The 20,633-nt window shown below is 34.4% G+C and overlaps 1 protein-coding gene across 2 annotated transcripts in view; it reads right to left on the bottom strand.

The window, feature by feature from the left end:
* LOC100932208 overlaps positions 1–20,633 on the bottom strand; it is a 131,358-nt gene that overhangs the window by 63,144 nt on the left and 47,581 nt on the right. For both annotated transcript variants that reach the window (XM_023505919.2, XM_023505918.2), the window contains exons 12-13: positions 18,420–18,531; positions 13,095–13,194 (exon numbers count right to left, since the gene is read on the bottom strand). In XM_023505919.2, the coding sequence (XP_023361687.1) occupies positions 13,095–13,194; positions 18,420–18,531 (212 nt within the window). The remainder of the gene's footprint in view (positions 1–13,094; positions 13,195–18,419; positions 18,532–20,633) is intronic.

Here is a 20,633-nt window from a genome sequence, read left to right as displayed (position 1 = left end):
TTTTTCCTTTTTTTTTTTTTTTTTTTTTTTTTTTTCCTTTCCCCCCCCCCCCCCCCCCCTTTTTTTTTTTTTTTATCATTTTCTTTATTTTTCCTTTTACCTTCCTTGGTTTTCTTCACTTAGCTCAAATCTCAAAAAGGCCTATGGTCTCCTCCCCTCCATTACTTTCACTAATTTCTGCTTACTTTGTCAATATGTTTTCATATATTTAGTTAACTGACCTTTTGTCTTTCCCATTTGAATATGGACTGTCTAAGGGTGAGGGCTGTTTAGAGGACCTAAGCTCTTACTACATAAGCACTTAATACATTCTTGTTGATCCACTGACTGATTAGATAAATGAGGTTCAAGTATTCCTTCTGATTCTCTTCAGCCATAATTCAGAAAACAATAAGGAGAATGATCAGAATCGATATCTGCTATCTAGTAGTAATTGATCAACTAAATCCCATAATATGGGAAATTAAAATAATGAAAGCAAAATTTTAATTTTGGATCTAAATACAATAAATGAATGAAAAACATTTATTATGTGAAATAATCCTGGGTTGGGAGTCATGACTACAATATTATCAATGGAAGGTATATGATTGTTTAATAGAAACTGATTTTTAGAGAAAAATAATAGCAAGCAAATGCATAGAAGGTTCACACTTTTCCCCTCTTTCCCCCAATTCCAGGCAGCTTAGATTATTTTATATAGCCCCCTTGCCCCTTCCTTGAGCCTTTAAAAAGAAAAAGGGAAATGTTCATAGAAAATTATGAGCAGGGCTTGGGAGGGATAGAGATCCCATGAAAAGGGAAAGTGAATTTAGCTTCTGGCATGATACCTGTCAGGTGTGTAAACCAAGTACCTGGGAGGAAGGGAGCCAGCTGTCAGCTGACTTCCAACTTCTGCAGGCAAGCTAGGAGCTATAGAAGCTGCAATTCTCTGCAAGTGCCCCATAGACTAATGTGGAATTGTGAAACCAAAAGCTAAGATTTGGGGACACCAATCAAAAAAGAGCATCAAAGCAGAATGCCCCCTGGAAGAGCAATTGACAGTGGATCAGCCCAGAACCCAGGAGAGCAGTTAACCTCATATTAATAAGTGAATGTATGAATGATTGAAAAAAATATTTATTAAGCCCTTACTGTCTGCAAAGCATGGTACCAATCAGTGGGCATACTCGTATAAAGGGGCAACTAGTGGATAGAACACTAGGTCTGGAGTCAGGAAGATCTGAGTTCAAATTCTGTTTCAGATATTTGCTAGACGGTGCAGTCCTGGGCAAATCACTTAATTCTGTTTGCCTCAGTTTCCTCATTTGTAAAATGAGCTGGAGAAGGAAATTACAAAGAACTCCAGTATCTTTGTCAAAAAAACTATAAATGATGTCAGACAGGCTTGAAAATGATAGAGCAATGTACAAATGCAAAAGTAGAAATAATCCAAACCTCAGGGAATTTGCATTTTAATGAAGAAAAAACCAGGGTGAGAGATGAAAAGAACTAAAATTATCTATAAGGTGTGCCATTTTTTTTTTTTTTGCTAATCATTTTTGTATACCAGTCTCCTTTTTATTTTATCCGTACCTTTTAACAAATCAGAAAGAAAGGAAGGAAGGAAGAGAGAGAGAGAAAGAAAGAGAAAGAAAAAGAGAGAAAGGAAGAAACAGAAAGAAAGAGAAGGAAAGAGAGAAAGAAAAAGAAAGGGAGAAAGAGAAAAAGAGAGAGAAAGATAAGAAAGAGAGAAGGATAGAAAGAGAACGAAAGAAAAAGAGAAAAAAGAAAGAAAGGAGAGAAAAAGAAAAGAAGGAAAAGAAGGAAGGAAGAAAGGAAGAAAAAAGAAAGGAAGAGAAGGAGAGAAAGAGTAAGAAAGAGAAAGAGAAAGGAGAGGACAAAGAAAGGAGGAAAGAAAGAAAAGAAGGGAAGGAAGAAAGGAAGAAAAAAGAATGGAATAAGAGAAAGGAAGGAAGAGAAAGAAAAAAATCTTTCTAGAAAAATTCTCTCTAGACTGTACCATTGCCTCCTACCCAAACTCCTAAAAAGCTTTCTATATCCATGGCCTCCATTTCTTTTCACATTTACTTTTTAACCCTTTCCAATCTGCTTTTTAAGCATCCTCATTCCAGTGAGGATTCCAAGTTTTCTTCCAAGTTACTCATGATCTCAGTTGTACAGATCTGATGGCTTTTTCTCAGGCCTCCGTACCCTGCAGAGTCTGCCACTGTTGACTGACCTCTCTTCCTGATCCTTTCCTCACTGGTCTTCATACCCCAGCTCTCTTGGATTTCCTCTTATTGACCAACCTGCTTAATCTCCATTGGTTCCTCATCCATATCATGCCCTGTAACTGTGGGAATACCTCAAGGCTTTGTAAACTCTTCTTTGGTTACTCTCTCAGCTCCCATGATTCTAATGATCATTTCTATGAGGATGATTAACTACTAAGTCTAAATATCCAGGGTCTCAACCATTATAAAATGGTTCTTCCATTGAGAGCTTCTCTTCTGTCAAGGGCCCATCATCCTTCTCTTTACCCAGCTTTGCAATCATGGCTTTATCCTTGACTTCTCCCTCCTTTTCACCCTTCAAATCCAATAAATAGGCAAATCTTGTCTTATTACCTCTATAATGCTTCTCCTATCTGTGGCCACCACCATCCAGCCCTTATCAGCTCTCAACTAGATTATTGCAGTAGCCTCTTAATATCCTCCTTGCCTCCCACTCTCTAGTCTGTCCTCCACAAAGATGCCATTATTTTCCTAAAATACTGGAGATACTTACACAAACTGATGCTGAGTGAAATGAGCAGGACCAGGAGATCAATATATACTTCAACAACAATACTATATGATGACCAGTTCTGATGGACCTGGCCATCCTCAGCAAGGAGATCAACCAAATCATTTCCAATGGAGCAGTAATGAACTGAACCAGCTACGCCCAGAGAAAGAACTCTGGGTGATGACTAAAAACCATTACATTGAATTCCCAATCCCTATATTTTTGCCCACCTGCATTTTTGATTTCCTTTACAAGCTAATTGTACAATATTTCAGAGTCTGATTCTTTTTGTACAGCAAAATAACAGTTTGGTCTTGTATACTTATTGTGTATCTAATTTATATTTTAATATATTTAACATCTACTGGTCATCCTGCCATCTGGGGGAGGGGGTGGGGGGTAAGAGGTGAAAAATTGGAACAAGAGGTTTGGCAATTGTTAATGCTGTAAAGTTACCCATACATATAACCTGTAAATAAAAGGCTATTAAATAAAAAAAAACAGAAAATAAAATAAAATAAAATACAAGTCTGATTATGTCACTTTCAATCTAATAAACTTCATTGGCTTTCTATTGCCTTTGGGATCATACAAGTCTTGTGTTTAGCTCTTCAAATTTTCATAACCTGGTCCCAACCAATGTTTCTAACTTTATTAATTTATAATGCCTCCTTTTTAACATTTTTCATTTTCAACATTGGTCCAGCAAATTGATGCTTTTGCTGTCCCTTACACATGACGTTGTTCCTGCATCATTGATGTTACACTGGTTATTCCTTCCCACCACACCAGGATCCCGTTTCCTTCAAAACTCTGGTCAAGCATCCTTTTCTGAAGTCCTGATTTCCCTGTTTGCTAGCATTCTTATCCTTTTCCCCTCTCCTCTCCAATTTTTGCATTCCATACAACAACACACAACAAACACAACAACAACAAAATTTGCATTTTATATGAGAGGTTGCAGAGAAAAACGGACTAGAAAGTTGGACTCTGAGTCAGACACATGCTATGTACTGGCTAGGTAATTTTGTCCAAGTTGTTCCTCAAGGCAACATTTTAAGACCATAAGATGCTGAGAAGATACCAACTATAGTGATGGAAGGAGTTTCCTCATCTATAAATTCTGTATATCAATAAAATTCCAGAACCAATCATTTTTCATACATTTTATAAGTATTTAGTTGAGTTACTTTTGTGTGTGTGTGTGTACACACATATACTCACACACAAATATCAAGGAGTTTATTGTTTATTAGGGGAGATAATATGTAAATATATATTTGTCAATTTATATATATATATATTTCTCATATATGTTATAAATTAATAGTTTAACATAATATAAAATGTAAACGTCTTATTTAGTAGAGTCCAGTTTTTCATGACTCCATTTAGAGTTTTCTTGGACACAATAATAGTTTGCCATTTCCTTCTCCAGTTCATTTTACAGATGAAAGCACTGAGGCAAACAAAAGAGATCAGATTTTAAAAGGACTAGTGCAAAGACGAGAAGCAAGGGTAGATAATCAAGAATGAAAACAAAAGAACATCAGAAATTGTAAAAATCATTACAACTCAAGATGAACAGACTTGTAAAAAACAACAATAAAAAAAGGAAAAGATAAAACAATAGAGAGGGATTCTCTGTGAAAAGCTTTCTGTAGAAAGTGGGACTTTAGTTGGGAGTTGAAGGAAACCAAAAGACAAAGATAGGGAGGAGAGTATTCTAGGCCTGAGAAAATACTTGTAGCCAAGAAATAGTGTCTTGTTGGAGGAAGAGCAAAAAAGCCAGTATTATTGACTCAAACAGTATGTCAGAGAGTGAAAGGATTGAGAGGACTGGAGAATTAGACTGTAAGGGGCTCTGAATACCAAACAGAGGATTTTGTATTTGAGCCTGGAAGATGAGAAGGACCTGTGTTTTAGGAAAGTCCCTTCAGTGTCCGAATGGAGGATGGATGGCAGTGGAGAGTCTTGTGGGCAGACAAACTAACCTGCAGACTATTGCAACAGTCCAAGTGGAGAGGAGCTGAGAGCGAACATGGCAGAGAAGAGAATATTCAAGAGATGCTGCAAATGTGAAATTTAGCAGTTCTTGGCAACAGAATGGATAACGGGGTCGGGGAGATGAGAAATAGCAAGATAGTTAAGTTAAAAATTAAATATTAGTTATTAATATTAAAAATTAAAATAAGTTAAAAATAGTTAAAGATGATATCTATGTGGTGAGTCTGGGGGACTGGGAGGATGGTGGTATCTTTGACAGTAAAATGGAAGGAAGTTTGGAAGGAGGGAGAATTTAGGTGGAAAATTAATTAAGTTCAGTTTTGGACATGTTAATATTGTCTATAGAACATCTGGATGAGATATCTAAGGAAGTGGTGAACATTAGAACCCTAAATGGGTTTACTAAGAACAAGTTATACTTGATTAACTTCCTTTCCTTTTGTGATAGGGCTACTGAACTTGTAGATTAGGGAATATATTAGATGAAATTTATCTTGATTTCAGCAAAGTGTTTGAAAAAAGTATCTCATTATAATTTTATGGAAAATGTAGAAAAATAAGAGGTTACAGGTTGAAGTAATCATTGGTTGAATGAGGATACTAATTAATGGATTGATATTTACATGGAGGGAGGTCTATTGTTTTAGCCTGAAACAGTTCCTAGAATGTGATGCTGTAGAATGTATTTAATTAAATTGACAGATAATGCAAAGATCAAAAGAATGGTTAATATGGTGAATGAAAGAATCGAGATTCAGAAAAATATCTTAATAAATTAGAAGTAATAGCACACGCCTGCAATCCCTACTACTAGGGAGGCTGAGATCTGGTAGATCATACAATTCTAAAGTTCTTAGCTATAACAGAGCTAAAGCCAATCAACATGGTGAGTCTCTTGGAGCAAGAGTGCTCCCAGGTCAGAAATGGAACAGATAGAAGCTGCCATGGTTGATGTACTTCCATTCTGGGTGAGATATGGAGATTCAGTCTCAAAATTAAAAGAAAAAGATCTTGACAAGATAAAAAGTTGAGCCAAACTAATTAAGAGAAAATTTAATAGGCTATACCAAGTCTTTTACTTTAGTTCAAAACAAACTACAAGTAATAATAATAATAATAATTCTAACAACAAAAGCTAACATTTATATAATGTTTAAGGTTTATTTTCAAATTCAGCATGCTATCACTGGAGTAGGATAGTTTTCTGTGTGAAAGGATCTTAACTCCTTTTTAATAGCTCAAATCTGTGAAATCTGTAGAAAAAGACCACTGTACAACACCCAGTATATTGCCATGAGTACTTCATTTGTAAATGTATGAAATGGTTAAGAATTCTTGAGGAACAAATCTCTTTTATGGCATATATTATTGTTAGGGAAATCATAGTTGTCTATAGTACATTTTTAACCTAATAAAGGTTATATTTATTTATTATTTATAATTAAATTAATTAAAGTATTTTTCTACATTAGTTATTTCTAATAGCTAGTAAATAACTCTGTCAAACTGTGAGTGTCTCCTTCACCTGAGACTGACTGAGGCTGATAGCAAAAACGTTCTCAAGGGGGACCATGACATCAGGGAGGGGATGCCATGCATGACAGGCAAGTGACTTGGACTTCAGGAAGGGCAGGCTGGGCAAGGTCACCTGTTTCACCTTTCCCTGCAGAGCCATCTGGGTCCAGTGATCAGACATAGATCAGGACGGTGGCAGATCGCCCTGGATGCAAGGGGAGACCTTAACTTTTTAAAACTAAAAAACAGGTCTCCTTTTGATTGAGGCTGTACCCATTCAATGCTGCAGGAAACGAGAGATTACACCTTGTGGGAGGTGGAGCAGACTTAATACTACTTCCCCTTGTTGGAGTCCCACCTAGAGCAGGATTAACTCATAGAGTCCGCAAGTCCCAGGCTGGGAGGGCTGCTTGCTGGTGGGTATTAACCCTTTTAATAAATTAAGCCATGAACCTGATCCCCTTCCACTACCTTGTAAATAAAGTTTCTCATTTTTTGAGCCCTATAAATTTGGTAAGGAGAGATGGAAGCTTAGCCTTGAGGAATGTCATAAATTGCCCCTCTAGGACCATTCTGGCAATGAATTAGAGAAATAACTATTCCCCAAAAGGTACCCGAGCCCTTTATGTCAAGAAATAACCTCTGGCACAGGGCTGACCCTATTTTTTTACATTTGTGGAGCAAGCGAAATACTTATATCTGAGTTTTATAAATATATATATATATATATATATATGAAATATATTATATGTTTATGAGTTGTATATATTCCTGAAAATTGCAGTATTGCACATTTAACAATCCAACCTACATCAATTCACACACAAAAAAGCACTGTTATGTACTGTGCTAGGCACTAGAGATACAAAACTAAATGAAAACAGTTCCCAACCTTAAAGGGCTTAACAATTTATTAAAAGGAGAAGGGGGAAAAGTACCCAAAGAAGTCAACAGAAACTATGAAAAAATAAAGACAAATTTTTTTTTTTTTTTGGGGGGGAAGGAACAACAATTGGGAACTCTGGAAAGGATTTAACTCATAGAGCACAGAAAGAAGATGGAGCATGTACATAGAATGTTTTCAGATTAGTTTTCTGACCATTCATTGACCCCTCTTCTGTAAACTGAACTTCAAGTCAGAACTATAACTGCAGTTGTGGAACACTGGGAAAAAAAACACTGTGAAGACATGCTGAGAAGGCTCTCTTGCCATATATAAATTCACATTTTGCAAAAGTTCAGGGAGTGAAACCTTAAAGGAGCCACCAAACTTGTTAAACTACAAATTGAGTTATTCTTGCATAAGCACTTCAAAGCTTTGTGAATTATAAGACATAATAAAAAATTCTCCATCTCACATAATACTCAATTTAATTTAAAAAAAATCCATATTCAACAACTCAACCAAGAAATAGGCAGGTGCTTATTGTTTGGGCTTTAAAGGGAATCAATTAGGCTGTAATGTCAGTCAGATGGTATAACTGATAGACATTCCAGGCTGTAACTTACAAATCTGATTTTATTTTCTTTTAATGGGAAGGAAATTTGTTATTGTTGTTTGAGAGGTGGGTGAGTAAAATTGGAAGAGTACTGGCTTTCCTTCTCCTTAAATAATTCATTCTAAAGTAGTACAAAGAAATAGAATTGGATAAACATATATGGAATTTAGGTAGACTACATGATTTTTTGCCTAAGTGATATTCTTTAGAGGTCTGCAAATGTCATCTGATTTGCATATAGACAGCTGAAATCTGAATTTAGGACAAGTCTAATCCTACTTTCACAATGAATACAGCAATATCTCCTATCAGCTTCTAAAACATGCTATATAAATTTTACATATAAAGAATGGCAGATCATCATAAATAAAAATTCTCATTGACAGGAATTATAAAGGCATTAATAAAGGGATATTTACCATCCAGGCTTTTTGTTAGTTTTCAGATAGGTTGATGAGTCTTTTACAACATGGCTAATGTGCAAATGCATTTTGCATGATTTCATATGTATGGTGGGTATAATATTTCTTGCCTTTTTTGAGTGAGTAGAGGAGGAAGTGAAAGGAGGAAGACAAATTGAAACTGAAAATAAAAAAAATTAAAAATTACACCCTATGGCACCAAGTCCACTTTATCTTTATATTTATATAGATAGGTATATATAGATATCTACATATCTATCTATATCTATAGATACAATCATGTTCTTTTGTGTACAGACAGAAACATAAGGGATTTCAATTTTGTTTTAAAGATTACTTTCATGTTAATGGTGGAGGTTGGAATAGGGGCAAAGAAACTGAAAAAGTCTTTGGAAGATTTAAAAAATGAAGTCCCCTCTTAATAGGATGGTTAACTGATACCTGATTCCTTCAAAGTAAGGAATCCAACTATATAACCTCTCAAAGTTCCTCCCCCAAGGTTAGTCAGCCCATCAATATTTTAACAGTATTTCAGTAAAATTTGTTTCCTTTGTAATCTTATATATTTTATTTGAATGCTTTTTAAAACATTTATCCTGAAAGGGGGTCCAAAAGCTTTACCAGAATGCCAAAGGGGTCCATGACTCACACACAAACTAAAGACCTTTGGTTCTATGGTAATCTTTCTTAGACAAATAGCTTAAATAAATAGTGGCCTTTATAATAATAAAATAATAATATAAATATTATTTATAACAACATAATTAATGATTACACTGAAACAATTATTAGCATTTACGTAGTCCTTTAAAATTTTCACAAGGCTTTATATAAACTGTTTCCTTTGAATTTCACAATAATTCTGTAATGGAGGTCCTCAAGGCTATATTATTGAGGCTCATATGACTTGCCCACTGTTGCATCAAATTCAGGTCTGCCCCTCTTCAAGTCTAATACACTAGTGGTGGCTCAGTGATAGAATATTAGACCTGGAATCTGGAAGATTCATTTTCAAATCTGGCCTCAGGCATTTACTGGCTATGTGATCATGAGCAAGTTACTTAACTCTATTTGCCTCAGTTTCCTCATCTGTATTGAGCTGGAGAAGGAAATGGCAAACCATTCCAAATCTGCCAAGAAAACACCAAATGAGGTCACAAAGAATAGGACACAATTGGAATTCTCAACAAGAAGAATATTCTGATTAAATAGATAGCCTTAGGGGAGGGATTATGAGAGGTTATCTGGTTGGATTCCTTGCCTTTAAGCAAGATTTAGTCATTCCAGTAAAATCAGAATTCATTTTCTTTTTCAATTCCTCCAACAGCTTTTTTAGCTTTTTTGCTCCTCTTCCAACACTCACTATTGTCATGATGGCCTCCTTTGGGACAAAATAGAAATGCTGTCTATCCTCTTCCTCATACACATATTTTTATTCACTGTACCATTGCTGCCTATTTCTCCATAAAATTCTACACTAGAGAAATGTTTTACCATGTTAATATCAAATAACAATATATGTTAGTGGTACAATGATAAATTTACAAATTTTATATATAAAGAATGGCAGACCATAAATTAAAGTCCTTAATGATAGGAATTATAAAGGCATTAATAAAGGGATATTTCCTGAAATAAAAGGATTTGCAATATACCCTCCAGGCTTTTTGTTACTCATGGTTTTCGGTTGAGTCTTTCACAACATGGCTAATGTGCAAATGTTTCTATACAATTTGTACATCTTAAGAAAGGGGATAAGGAATTCAGGATGATCAGTGTTTTGTATGTGAATTAATATTTCATTGAATAAATTCACTTTTAAAAGATTCTAAATACCTTCCTAGGGACAGATGTCAAAGAATGAATATGAAACCCTGTCAAGAAACTGGAAACCAAAAGACACTAGTTGTACTGTTGTGCTAATTACCGCAAAAACTGGAAAAACATCATCTGGCCCAAAGACCTCAGACTGTGCTTCCTGCCCACCCCCCAGGTATTTAAAATAATCTTGCCATCCATCCTGCCGCTGCTCCCTCTCCCAAACCTCTGCTGCTTTCTACTGGGAACAGAAATCAAATCAATACTATCATTCATTACTTCTGCAAATTGATTGTCCTATAATTCCACTCAACATTACTGTGACTTACTTCCCCAACAAAAACTTCACTTTCTGGTCACCAGTCTTCTATATGTATTGGACTCCTCAACGTAAACTCCTTAAGAACAGGGACTTCTTTCACTCTTGTCTTTGAATTCCCAGAACATTAGCAAAGTCCTGGCACAGGGACTTCGTTAGTGTTTATCCTTCGCTCATTTGCCATGCACAGTAACTGCTTAATAAATACTGGTTGAGTTGAACAACCTAATTGAACTTTCCCATACATCATTTTGTTCTCAGAGTAATGGTGGCATTGGAAATAAAACTGAAATTCCTTGTTAATGATGCCTTTGAGAAAGGTAAATAACTCCCTTGTTTGCCATTATATCCTTTTTTAAATTGTACCTTTGATTTCAATAGTGTAGGGAATTTACCTTGAGGAACTCATTCTGCCAATACTGACTGGCATTTGTTCTGTAATTTATACTGTTAGAAAGTTGCCTGGGGGCACAGAGAATTTAAATGATTTGTACATGATCAAAGAACAAATATTGGCGATCTTTCTCAAATTCAGGTCGGGTCTCTACCCATTATGATAGGCTATCTTTTGCTATAATAAAAATGTAACAATTTCAGTTTATGTTTTTAGAGCCAGTTCTGATGATAGGTTATTTATTTTCTATCATTTCTATCAAAAAAACCTCTCAACATTTACCTTTCCTGAACATGGTCTAAAATTCCCTCAATAAGACTCATTTCCTAAAGGACCTGTTATAATGCATGAAGAGTTTTCTTTAAAACTCTCTTAAGACATTGAACCAGGGAAATTCTGGCATGAATGCTGAAAACTAAATATGCAGGGCCCAGAGAAATAAAAGGTGGACTCCCATCTCCATCTCCGACCCATCCCCCTTAGGCTTCATGTCATCCATCTTTGTTCTAGAGGTTAGGATATATATTTTCTGTTTTTCTGACTAGACCCCAAAGCAGTGAGATGAAAATTGAGACAAGTTATTATCATCAGACAAATTATCTTTTTCTTTTTTTTTTGTTAAGGACCCCTTTGGCAGAAGATAAATCTTATGGCCTACTTCTCAAAATAATGTTTTTAAATGCATAAAATGCATTTGGTGCATTGTAAACAGTATAATTAGGGTCAGAGTTTGTTTCTTCTTGATACTGTGAACTTGAAGATATAAAAAAGAGATAAGCATTTATTATGCACCTATTATATGTTAGGTAGGCACTGTGCTAAGTATTTTTTTAAACAAATTATCTCATTTGATCCTCGCAACAATCCTACAAAGTATTTTCATTTTTCATTTGAGGAAACTGAGGCAAACAGAGGTACCTTTAAATTATTAGGATTTATTTCTTTGTTGAAAGGAAAGAGCTTAAGTTCAATTTAATCAACAGTCTCTTCTTTCAAAAACCTTTATCTAAATTCAGAAGAATAAACTAGACTTTAAATACATTACTACATTTTCTTAACTAGATTTAAAATTAAATTGCTAAATTAAATTTTAGCAAAAAACATAGTGTTCCCTCTGCTTCCAATGGAGGCAAAACATTATTAAATGCTTTCATATGAAAATCAAGAATTAAGCTGGTTTTAGATCCTAGCTCTGCCACTTATTATCTTTCTGGATTTGGGAAAATTCACCTAATTATTTTGGATCATAGTTTTTCCATCTGTAAAAAGTGGACTTTGGACTAGATTCAATTGAACAACAAACACTTATTCATACTTAAATAGCCTCTGTGTTCCTTTCCAGTCACAAATCCAGGATTTTGTGAACTAGAGTTTGTGTTTTCTTTCCTACTTCAGCAAAAGAATGAGATAAATGTCTAAGATGATAAATATGGTCAAATGAAAGATGCATTGTCCAATATGACGATCATTTATCTAGACAGAGAAAATGAAGGCAAAACAGGATTGAATAGCCATTCTTTATTTCCAAGATTGTCTGTTAGGGCTCAACTGAAGACCTCAAGAAGGGGATTTTACCCCTTCCTTATTTTTCTTCTTTTGAATAGAGATAAAATAAACCCCCTCTCATGGCCCTTTATATCCCCACAAAATCTCCATTTATTCTCGGCTCTATTTTACCTGACACTAATATTATAGGTCTATGTCACTCTTGTGCCTCTCCTTTTATTTACTGAATACAATTTTCTAAAGTCTGACCTTCCCAGAGACCTCTCCCTGCAGTCATTTTCCTTCTCATTGGGATCACTTCTGATGATATTGTTTTTGGCCATGCACCAAACCTAAATTTTATCCTTATTATTTTTAAAGTACTTTTCAAAGGCTAATTTTGCCTACTGGTGGTTTATTTATTATTATTATTATTTATTTATTTATTTTTTTTTGCTGAGTCAACTGGAGTTAAGTGACTTGCCCAGGGTCACACAGCTAGGAAGTATCTGAGAACAGATTTGAGATTTGAATTAAGGTCGTCCTGACTTCAAGGCTGGTGCTTGGTGGTTTATTTTTCATAAAAATTTGATAAATTCAAAGTTATTATCATGAAAAAAGTTAGTTACTCAGTAGAGAGTTAAGGAAATTAACATGTTGAGTCCTCAAAAACAAGTATTTAAAATTACCTAGTTTCTCTTATTTAGTATTAAGCTTTGTAATTTGTACAGAAGGCTACCTAATCAACATTTTGATGATGATGATGATGATGATGATACTGAAGTAGAGATAATAATAGCAATTGACATTGATGTAGCCTTTTAAGATTTACAAAGAACTTGAGATGTTAAAATGTACATATTTACCCATTCCTGTCCCAGCTGGTGCAATTTCTCTTGAGAAGATTTCCAGTGCCTTCTTCTGTTTGTGTTGGACAGCAAGCCAGAGAACAACTTCTCGGGGCCCCTGTTTGCAAATGTCAGAAATTACTGAGCAGATCATCCAAGAAAGTTCCAACATAGTTACATCTCACTCAAAGAAAATTGTCCCTACACTCTACTAAGTATAGATCCCTAGTGTGTAGGATTTTTATATTGTATGATTACTATAACAAAGGGAACAATTTCCTTAATAGAAATTAATCATCTCTGAAATAATGTCAGTTAACAATTATTTCATACTTTGAAGTTTACAAATCATTATATATATATATATATATATATATATATATATATATAGTTTTCTTTGATCTTTAAATTTTTTTTTTGGATCCTTAAAATTCTATGAGATAGATACTATAATTATGAGTATTCCCATTTTACAGATTAGGAAACTAAGGAACAAAAAGATTTAAATGATTTGTCATAGTTAAGCACTTGCAATAGGATTTGTATTTAGGTTTACCTTACTCCAAGCCTAGGGCTCTGCCCACTATCCTAGACTACCTCTAATAGTTTTAGTAAACTGTGATACAATTATATTAGATAATTATACATTTGCTATAACTTGAACTTTTATTTGAATACAGGTTAATATTAATGATGGTCTCTCATTGCTATAATTCATTTATAATTATCTTTAATGAGCATGACAGTTTCCTACTCTTTTATTTTTATGATTCATGAGTGTTTTGTTTCCTGTAGTTACTATATTGAAAAATAGGATTAAAAAAAAGCAACCTGGATAATAGAAAAAAACTTAAAGTTTTGCTTTAGAAAATCTACACAAAGACATTTATGTGTTTCCCAAGTGAGTAAACTGAATCTTCTTCTAGTTTAAAATACATATATATGTATATATATATACACACATATATATGACACATACACACACACACACACACACACATATACATATATATATATATATATATATATATATATATATATATATATATAGGATACAAATCAGAAATGATACAGCATGATCTACCCTCCCCTCAAAAACAACACAAACCAAAAAATACTTAAATAATTAGACTTTAAAGTTTTTGAAATAAATACTGTCTTCTAGGTTGAGGGGATGGAGGGAAGCAGTATGGAGGAAAGTGGTAGAAGATGTGAATTCTAGGTCTAGTTATGATTCCAGATAACTCCTGCAATCTTGGAAAGTCTTTGAAACCTCCCTCTGGCTCATTGTTGTTCTGTAAAATGGGGATCAGGTCACATGGCTTCCCTATCTTACATGATTAATTAATTAATTAATTTAATAAAAATTAATTTATTTGAAAATAAAATGAAAACATTTTATTTTAGGTCCTCTCCAAGCACACCTTCCATATTTATTGATAAAGAATCAAACCCTACTGAAATGTAAGTCATAATAGTATGAATAAATTTCATCATTGAAAGCTCTTACTTTTTATCTTTTCTTTCAAATTTTGCTCTGGCTCTCTCTAGAATCAATTTGATAACCAATTTTGCCTTTTCCATTATTTCTACACCAAAATGAGGTACATGGAAACATTTAAAAACTAACCCATAATGACTTATCTCCTTCCCTGAAGCATACTTTTTTTTTTAAAGCTTGGTCTCAACAATCTACTTTAAGTTGGCTTCCAAGACATTCTCTCAATGTAAATTATATACGCACTAATTATAGTCAATAAGTATAAATTACAGCAATTAGAGTGCCTGGAAACTAAAAAAACACATATTTCTATGTAAAATAAAATATTTACACATTTACATCTGGTTCCTGTTTCTGGGTTTTATCAAGCATCAAATATTTCCCATACAGTTTTAAAGAGCCCTTATGTTTACATCTGATCCTTCCAAAGTCTTTTTCTACAAAGCAACACACAAGAATCTCTTAACCTTTTGAGTACTTTAATCAAATGAAAGGAGCCTTAGATTCATTTTCTTTACAACCAAAATATGTAAAACTTCTCTTCTTCCTAAAAATGAAATCTTTTTTATATTTTTAAAGGATAGCCATGTTAATTGTTATGGAATGAAATAGAAAAGAAAATAGCTAGGTAAAAAACCTCAAATAATCTGAACTGATATGTTCTATATTTGTATGGAGCAGGATGAAAAAGAAGGATCCTCATAAAGATTTATGGGAAGACATGGAAGAGAATTTTATGGGATGAGAACATGGGTGGGTTTCCATTTGTAGTATTGGAACTTAGTAGTAACACTGTTGATATCACATAGCTATTGAAACAAGGTCTAACAGAAATATTTTTTGTTTGCTTTTGCAACTTGGTTAGTTATATTTCTATTTTTTAAGATTCACTTCATTTATTTTTAATTAGTAGCTTTTTACGTTTTAAAAAGTCACTTGATATTGAAATCTGTCTCTAATATTAATCTTTATGTCTCCCATGGCATCTAGCCTATCAACAAGAAAGGCATTTGGTAGGTACTTGTGGAACAAATGAATGAATTTTTCTCTACATATTATCAAATTAAAAAAATTTTTTTACTTCTAGTCTGATTGAAATCTTCAAGATAAGAAGTATATGAAATTAACCATGAAAGGAAAATTTCCTTAAAATAACAGGAAAAAACTCCTACATATTACAGGCCAATGTGAATTCTGCAGCTTAAATTTTAAGATGTTTTGAGTAAATTAAAGATGTAGAAATGAAGTTTATAAATGTAGTCAGCTACAATCTAAAGTTAGTAATAGAGCAGAAGAATATATATGAATAAAGAAAAGTTAATCTAGATAGAACCTAAACATCTTATTATTCTTCCAATTCAATTCACCATGTATTTATTGAGCACACACTGAGCTAGGTGCTGGTTATGAAAATACAAACATGTGCTGGCACTAGTTTGTGGAAGCTGACAGTTTCACAATTTTTATACCTTGGAAATGGACAAATGCTACAAATCAAAACTTTATTTATTGTTTTATTTCCACTCAGGAAAAAATGGTGGAGAAAATGTGAATAATGCAGATTAAATTTAAGAGTATGCCATATATTTATATGCATACATGTGTATATATTTGAGATCCCATGCTTTTCCAGCATATCTCTTTATGAAACCACCTCTATCCTAAAAGCAATTTACATTCTAGTAGAAGAATACAATATATAGATAAATAATTAAGGTAGGAAAAATTGACAAATACATTAAAATTCAATGGCTTCAATATGACAGTGGTAATAGGACAAGATAATCGTGTGTGTGTGTGTGTGGGTGTGTGTGTAAGTAAAATATATTTCAGCCAAAATCTTATAAACTTATTGAACACATGAGTTGTTATCTGGGGTCCACAGGCATTTGATTGAAAGAAGCCATCTGCCCAAGAGAAGCTCCCAAGTGGATCGGGCCAGCTGTTCTCTGTTTTAAATCTGACTATATGGTAGTTTAATTCTACATTTGACCTACCACAATCCATCCTCTCACTTCTTCAGGAAACTGGATGTCGATGGTTGAATTGGAAGTCATGGAAAAAAACAGTAAGTTTCTTGCAGGTAGCACATCTACCTGGGATGCTGAGTGTCAGCCTCTTGGACCATCGACATCCAGTTTCCTAAAGGCAGGTGTTTGCCCAGTGTCCCTCTCCTACTCTGATACTCTCGCGACCTTTGTTGCTGGATGAAAAGGCGACTACGGTGTTAAGTTCAGGCAGCAAGTGCCAGATTTTAAATCACACCTGAGTTGGGCCTGCCTCTACAGCTCCCTGGGCTGCTTACCTAGCCAGGGCCTGGGCTGGTGCCAGGGTGTGGCCCTTTGTGTTTTAAGTCCTTTCTGAGCCAAGAGACCATTGCTCCAGGTCCTGCCAATTACACTAACCATATTGGGCCAAGACTCACAAGGTGCTCTCTTATGGCATTGTGGGTCTTACAGATGCACGTGAACTTAAACAGCGGCCCCGAGAAGGCAACGGCTGGACTGCATGCTGTACAGCTTTGTTTGTTCTCTCTAGATTAAATGACAACTATACTATTAAAAAACAAACAAACGAGAGAAAATCTCAAGAAAGAAAATGGGATTACAAGTTGTTCCCCAACACATGTACACATCTCTTATTAACACCAATATTCTTCTGATAATGCTAAAAAAACTGCAAATTATGGAATACTAGGACCTCTGAAGAATTAAATCTGCTGGTGACCTAGAACACAATGAGAGAAGTAGTAGTGGGGCCACTAGGCCAAAGCATGGATGATGCTCTGCAAGAGATGATATGAAGGGTATCATCAGTGGAAACCTGGTCATTGGCTGAGAGGAGACAGCCGAGGACCTGGGAGCTACATCTGGGCCCACGGGGTTTTAAAAAGGAAGCAGCTAGGTGGTGCAAGGGGTAGCGCGCAGGGCCTGGAACCAGGGATTCTCATCTCCCTGAGTTCAAATCTGACCTCAGACACTTCCTAGCTGTGTGACTAGGATCCCTTAATCTGATTTTCCTCAGTTTCCTCATCTGTAAAACAAGCTGGAGAAGGAAATGGCGAGCCACTTTATTATCTTTGCCAAGAAAACCCCAAATGAGGTCACAAAGAGTCAGACATGACTAAAAAGTGACTAGGTACTTAAATGTTTATTGAATGAATGAGGATTAAGCACAGAACTTAATTGTGGTGATAAATGTGTGTTCTATGGTTTCTTTCCTTTAATGGCTGAAAATGGGCACATGAATGGCTGGGATCTGAATGAAGTCTTAGTGCCTGCTTGTTCCAGAATAGCAATAACTATATGATCGCTAGAAACTTGGAAGATATCAAAGATTGGTGTTTCTGGTAGCATTTTTTGTGGTGCTTTTAATAAAAGCCATATATGTAGATATAAGAGCCTGCCTAAAATCAGCTCCAATTTTTATCTTATGTAATAAGAAATGGAGAAGAAAAGGCTTAAGCAGGGCAGGTAGGTTAATATTCAAAGTAAAACTCACAGCTTTTAATAGAAAAACAGTTCAAAGATATGTATGTTACAAAAGAAATATTGTTACATTAAAATAAATTAATTATTGTTTTATTATATTACATATATAACTATATATATCTTTATATATGTACATGTATATATAAAATTAAAAAATAAAGCTATTGCTACAAATCTGAGGATACTAGAAGAGTCAAGTGAATCTATATACTCAACACTTTTATACATGAGGTTGATTCCTTTTTAGCCAATTAAACAGAAATAACCAACTTGGGACTTCTTTAGTGGGGGTATTTTATCTATACTTGCAGAGAATAATCTGAGCACTCCCAAGCCTGTGAAGCTACTTACCCCACCTAGGCTGACTTTTGCATGACGTCCATATGTATCTTCAGCTCCTAAAATCTGAATGTGAACGGCACTATAATCTTCCAAACCCAGCTCTTCAAACATAAGGCGAGTTCTATGAAGCAAAAAAAGTTCTCATTTTATAACAACAGAAGAAACCATTGCAGACCAGAATCTTTCTTCCTTTGCTTTGGGTGTCTGACAAGGCCAATAACCATGGTGAATGACAGATATTCTGCCCCTTTTAGAGACACCTGAGAAGTCTATATCTCTCCCATAATCCCTGTAATTTCCATAAATCTTTGCTACTTCTGGTGTACCCCCCCCCCCCCCCCCAAAAGTATAAACTTTCTTCTTCTGGCCCTGGTCTCTGGTTGGATTCACACTAATTCATCATTCAAAGGTAGCAACAGGATCAAGAAAAATAGTAAAATCAAGAATTCTGGCTAAAAGATGCCTGCCAGCTAACCTTCTGCTCCCTCAGAAACTTTTTTTAAAAAATTATTTCTGTCACTTAAGTATTGGTCCAAAAAACAGGAATTGTGAAGATACAGTTCCCTTGGCCTATATCCCTGCTTTGTCATCTTTTCATCTATTCTTCATCCCTTCCTTTCAAATTTTTCCCATTTTATCCTTTCCCGCCCTATTTCCTCCTCTAATGCTATTGAAAGGAAAGGAGAAGGGTACAATTTCTTTTCTTTTCTTTTCTTTTTTAGATTATAGCAGCTTTTGTACCTATGGCTTTTGTAACATTAATTCTTTTGTGGTTCCTACATTCTATATAGTTCTCCATATGTATGTTCAATATATTCTTCAATATACAGAAAATATATTTATTTCTCTATATAGTACATATGTATTTATTTCTCTATATAACATATAGTATATATATTACATATATCTACTAGAGTATATGGAGTGCCTCCTATTACTATTTATTTCTCTCTCTATTTCTATATGTAGTATATATGTATTTATTTCAATATATGGTACATATGCAATTTATTTATTTATTTTTATATATAGTATATGTAATGTATTTCTATATATGGTATATTTATGTATTTCTTTATATAGTATATATGTAAATATAATATGTATACACTATATATATGTAGTAATTACTATATATAGCATACATACTAATATTTATATTCATTAGCTATATATGTGTATATGTAAATACACACACACACACACACATATATATACACACATATAAAGAGAGAGACAGAGATAGTGTATATACCCAAACACATACACAAACACACACACAGAGTTATTCCTTCTGCATTATGACTTTCCCTTTTATGGTTTCAATATGTTGCAGTTTGGCATTAAAAAGTTAAAAGGGAATTTTGGGGGAATTTGTTAAAGCTGCAAATGCATATGAAGGCCAGCAAATGACAGAGAAAAAATTTAGAAACTCAGAAATGCATAAAATAAATGAATGGTGTTGTACAATATCAACATATTTTATCTTTAATACATAATAATTTAGATTTTTTTCTCTGGTATGGAGAGAGAACCTGTAAGTTTTAAGAGACTTCCCAGATTGTGGGGGATACTATACTCCCAATTTCTGAGATGTGGAAGGAATAACTGTAATATACTGCAGTATGTACATATTATCTCTGTGTGTGTACACACATACATATTCACTCATATATAAACACACATATGGAAGACCATACACACACAGAATACTATAGTATATAGAAGCCACAAGATAATTCTCCCATCTACATAGCACTGCCCAGGATTATTAATACAATGAGTTCAGGTAAAGGCCCAATAATATCTACCAACCAGTTTTGAGAAAAAAAATTTTAAGAGGACAATAATGAAAATAATTAATGGGCCCAAGGAAAGAAAGGAAAAAATATTTAAGCTTAGGGATTGCTAAACCCAGAGAAGATAAGACAGGGGGAGTGAAGGACAACCATTCAATCCACAGGTGTTTATTAAAAGTTTACTATGTGGCAGGCATTTTGCTAGGCCCAGGAGATACTAATAATCCCTGCTCTCAAAGAGTTTACATTCTATGAGGAGAGACGTATGCATGAGCATATAGAGAGCATAAATAAAGTTAATAAATATGAACATATCCAAGTTGTTAAAGACAAGTAAGTTTTGGAGCAAAGATGCTGGTGGTTGGGGAATAGGAAAGATGTGCTTGAGCTGCTTACTAAATGAAGAGAAGCATTTAAGGAAGGA

The sequence above is a fragment of the Sarcophilus harrisii genome, chromosome 6, assembly GCF_902635505.1.
Source record: "Sarcophilus harrisii chromosome 6, mSarHar1.11, whole genome shotgun sequence".
Lineage (NCBI taxonomy): Eukaryota > Metazoa > Chordata > Mammalia > Dasyuromorphia > Dasyuridae > Sarcophilus > Sarcophilus harrisii.
The sequence above is the reverse complement of the archived record's forward strand: the minus strand, read 5'-3'. Positions and strand labels throughout refer to the sequence as shown.